The sequence below is a fragment of the Capsicum annuum genome, chromosome 5 (assembly GCF_002878395.1).
Source record: "Capsicum annuum cultivar UCD-10X-F1 chromosome 5, UCD10Xv1.1, whole genome shotgun sequence".
NCBI classification, from domain to species: Eukaryota; Viridiplantae; Streptophyta; class Magnoliopsida; order Solanales; family Solanaceae; genus Capsicum; species Capsicum annuum.
The window spans coordinates 158,257,945-158,262,588 of NC_061115.1; the positions used below are offsets into that span (position 1 = coordinate 158,257,945).

The 4,644-nt window shown below is 34.9% G+C and overlaps 1 protein-coding gene across 1 annotated transcript; it reads right to left on the minus strand.

Moving 5' to 3' along the window:
• Nucleotides 1–452: 452 nt before the first annotated feature.
• LOC124898552 lies at nt 453–4,439 on the minus strand. Its single transcript, XM_047412190.1, has 4 exons — nt 4,175–4,439; nt 3,906–4,003; nt 700–709; nt 453–601 (listed from the first exon to the last, which is right to left on the minus strand). The coding sequence occupies exons 1-4, from the start codon at nt 4,437–4,439 to the stop codon at nt 453–455; spliced, it is 522 nt and encodes a 173-aa protein (XP_047268146.1).
• Nucleotides 4,440–4,644: the final 205 nt, after the last annotated feature.

The window sequence follows — 4,644 nt, forward strand, 5'->3', positions numbered from 1 at the left end:
GCAAGCATTAGTGAAACCCACAATGAATGACCAATAATCTACACTAATAAATCACAACCCATATATATTTTCACCCTATTTCAACATAATTCCAAGATAAGAAAATTTAGCTACTCATGAAATTAGGAAGAAAAAATATACCAAAAGGGCCATTCAATGCATCCATGGAGATTGAAAGTAAGAAGATTCCACAATTTAACTTCAATCTCACTAAATTCAAATTGTAAATTCAAACACAAGAGTTTCCCCAAATTAGTAGGGTTACAAAATCTCCGAATTCAATTTTTCAAAGTCTAGAATACCAAATGGGAAAACATTTTTTTCCTTATAATGGATTTGGGGTCGGCTATATAAAATTATAGAATTGCCCCTAGACATTAATCTGCGTCACCCCAATCGTACCACTCGCGTTGAATTTACCGTGATTGCAGGTTCTAACTAATATTGACTGGCTATGATCGCAAGCCTCTGACCGCGATCGCTGTAACTGTGACCACTTTCTGCTCAGGGTTTTCCAGCTTTTCCACTTCTCTTTCCTTATTGATCTCTTTTAAGCTCAATTCTACTTCTTTCCTTCTCATCACCTTTATACTTGCAAAATCTGAAAATTAGTGCATTTAAACATAAAAGTTGTCCCATTCATACCTTTAAATCATAGTAGTGTGCACAAATTTGGATGTAAATGAGTGGTAAATTTACCACTGATTAACTATCAAAAACAAGAATTTCAAGGATTAAACAAGATTACTATATGGGGTTTAGATAAGAAACAAAAAGTTACAAATTACCTTGGGTGAAGGTAGCGCATTGACGTATACTCGAATGCCAACCACATTCCTGTATAAACTCCAAATAAAACTATATCTGATAATTGCTTAGCATTCTAAGGAAAAATAATTACTGATGAAATACGAATTAATCATAAGTCAAGCCAAGTAAAAAAATTTACCGTTAAACTTCAATTCTGTTAAAAGTTTTTAAAAAAATACAAGGACTAAAATTTGAACGATTAATATTAAGAACTTCATCGAATATATATATATATATATATATAACAAAAAAAATCAATAAGTATCTCAACTAAAGAAAAGAAAAAAGTGATCGAGAGATTAATAAAACAATGCTCTATGACTTTTTTAAGCATTGACGCGTCTTCGTCTCTCTCTCCCTCTCTCTCTCTCTCTATCTATATATTTAAGGCCTAATTTGTTTGCACTTAATGGAGGTATGAATCTGAAGAGTTATGACTTCAGACCATTAAGTGCATTTGTTTTTATTAAGATTTTAGCTCTTAATAGGTCTTAATCATTCAGATCTGGAATCAAGTCTTAATATCATTAAGAGGTATTCTTGTAATGGATAATATTCACCACTATTTTATCCACAATCTTTAGTCATCACCACTAACCACCTTTTCCCCCACCTCCATTGTCAACCACCACCTACTACCCACCACCACCATCATCCACCACCAACTGCCTTCACCATCACAACCTGTCACGACCCAAAAGGCCATGAGTGGCACCCACACTAATATTCCTGTGGGAGAACCATCTAAATGGAACCTTTACCAAATCACTTAGTCAATATTAATATGATGATATCATAAAATCAACATAATAATAATAATAATAATAATAATAATAATAATAATTCAGGATTAATCGTTATTAATGCAGAAGTCAAATAAAATACTTATTAAAATCCCCCAGATCTGAAAGTCATCATATAAGAACTACTAACAAAATCATGTCTGAAGAGATCTCCAAATAAAGTAAATTATGAATGTCTCATTGCCCGAAAGATGAACAATAATAGTTAAGATGACCCATGGTAGCCTGAAGATGGAATGCTCACCCTTCGGATCAAGATCAACTATTCACTCTAGAGGTGAGGTCGTGTCTGAGCCTCTGGAAAACTTTCTGCACTCAACGAAAGAAAAGTAAAGGGTAGTATCAGTACAAACTACTATGTACTGGTAGGCATCATAGGCCAACCCAACTTAATAGGATGTACACAATATAATTAAGAAAACAAGTAGACATGCATCATCACATAACAAATTCTCAATGAAGCAACAATACAATAATGACAGGTCAACAGTGCTCACAAGTAGGCCACATAACTATCAAGAGTATCAACCATACGGTAAACATCCACATAATCAACACAAGTATATATACACATGCTATGAGACTTATTTTTGTCCAAATAGTCATGACCTGAAGGGAACAATATATGCTCATGTACCGTACCTGCGTGGTACCCGATCCAACATATACATATCCATACCGATGTGGTACCTGATTCAACATATACATATCCGTACCGGCGTGGTACCCGATCCAACATAAATATATTCGTACCGACGTGGTACCCGATCCAACATAAACATATCCGTACTGGCATGGTACCCGATCTAACATATATATTCGTACCGGTGTGGTATCCGATCCAACATAAACATATCCTTACCTGCGTAGTACCCGATCCAACATAAATATAAACAAATATTATCAATATCAATTTACACAACCTCACAACATACAACACAATATACCAAGTTTACAAGTATACTTAAAGTCATAAGACAGTTCCATCAAGTAAATTTTCAATAAATGTTTATACACAAATCAACAAGCTAAACATCAATAATTTCAAGCATGTCCGAATACCAATCCATAAGTATCCAATTTAGGAGCATACACACAATTAAGTCAAGTCTAAACTCCAATTAAACCATAACCTACCTCACCGAAGAACTCAAACAAAATCTACGATGCAAGGGTCCTGCCCTTTCGTAAAACTCCCGAATGTTTCAAATCTGTTCAAATAGATAATTCCAATAAGAGTATGGATCTAATGACAACCATTTTACACATTCTCACTTAAAAATTTAAGACCTACAGAAACAATCAAAACAATGGCCTGTAATTGCCAAACTTAAGGCTTAAACATTAATTTCTCAACCTATCTTAACATTATCCTCAATATGAATATAGTGTCACCATCATTACGTTGTTACTGCCAAAAAAAATAAACACTGTTGGTTTTCAATTCCAAAAACACGGTGCTTGTTCCAGTAATAGCAGCATATGATGCTAATGACCTGTAGCCTAACCTTTCTTTTTTTTCTTTTTCTTTTTTTTCCATTACTCTTAATAAAGAAAAAAAATGAATTGTTAACCTACTATTTCTTAATTTAATAAAGACGAACAGTACTGTTCCTCAATGTTGTTTCTTACATGCTACCATACTGCTTCTTCACGAATTATTATTCGTATTACTGCTTTCTTATTCTTAATACAGACAAAAGTGTTACCGATATTTATTAGACCATTAGGACAAAATTATAATACCTTCACTTTTCATCAATACTTTAATGTACAACGAAGGCTAACCTGAAACCTGAAGCCGAAATCTCTTCCTTGAACTTCAATAATGAAAACCGCTATTATCTGTCCCTTTTCTTGTAACTTTCTGATGCTAATAATTAATACTATAAATGGTAAACCCTAACCATTTAATTTCACCCTTATATTAACCACATAAATAACTAAATTATTATTTTGACCCATTAATTTATTAATTAAATAACTATTAAAAAATATTCAAAACTTTCAAACACCTCAAAAATTGGTACTACTCATCACCGTAAGTCATAAATTCTGTACCAACTACGGAGAGTGCTAAAACAGAGAAGATGAGAAAATTCCACAAACGATCGGGAGGGTCGTTACATCCGATACCAATTAAACAATCTATTATCCCCGAACAAGTAAACACAACTCAAGAAAGGAAAATAAGACATTATTTGAATCTGCAAAAAGATGTGGATACTTGCTATGCATGTCTGCTTCGGTCTCCCAAGTGGCCTCCTCAATAGGACGGTTCTTCCACTGGACCTTCATAGACGCAATCTCCTTAGTCCTCAACTTACGAATAGCTCTATCAAGAATAGCAACAGGTTTCTCTTCATAAGAGAGGTTTTCATCTAACAAGACTGAATCCTAATGAATTATGTAGTTACCATTACCATGAAACTTCTTTAGCATAGATACATGAAACACAGGGTGTACTCCCGACAAACTCGGAGGCAATGCCAATCTATAGGCCACCGGGCCCACACACTGAATAATCTTAAACGATTCAATATATCTAGGACTAATCTTACCTCGCTTCCTAAAATGCATGACACCCTTCATAGGTGACACCTTGAGCAATTCTTGCTCACCCTCTATAAAGTGCATATCTCTAACTTTATGATCCGTATACTCTTTTTGTCTGCTTTGAGCCACTATAAGTTTCTCCTGAATGAATCTGACCTTCTCTAATGAGTCCCTCAATAGATCAGTACCCCATAGTCTCACCTCAAATGCATCAAACCACCTAATGGGAGATCTATACCTTCTCCCATACAAAGCCTCAAACGGCACCATACGGATACTCAAATAAAAACTGTTATTAAATGCAAACTCAGCCAATGGTAGAAACTGATCCTAATGACCTCCAAAATCCATCACACATGGACGAAGCATATCCTCCAACACCTGAATCGTCCGCTCAGACTGCCCATCGGTCTGGGGGTGAAAAGCTGTACTAAGGTCCAACCTTATGCCCAACTTATCATGCAAATTCTTCCAA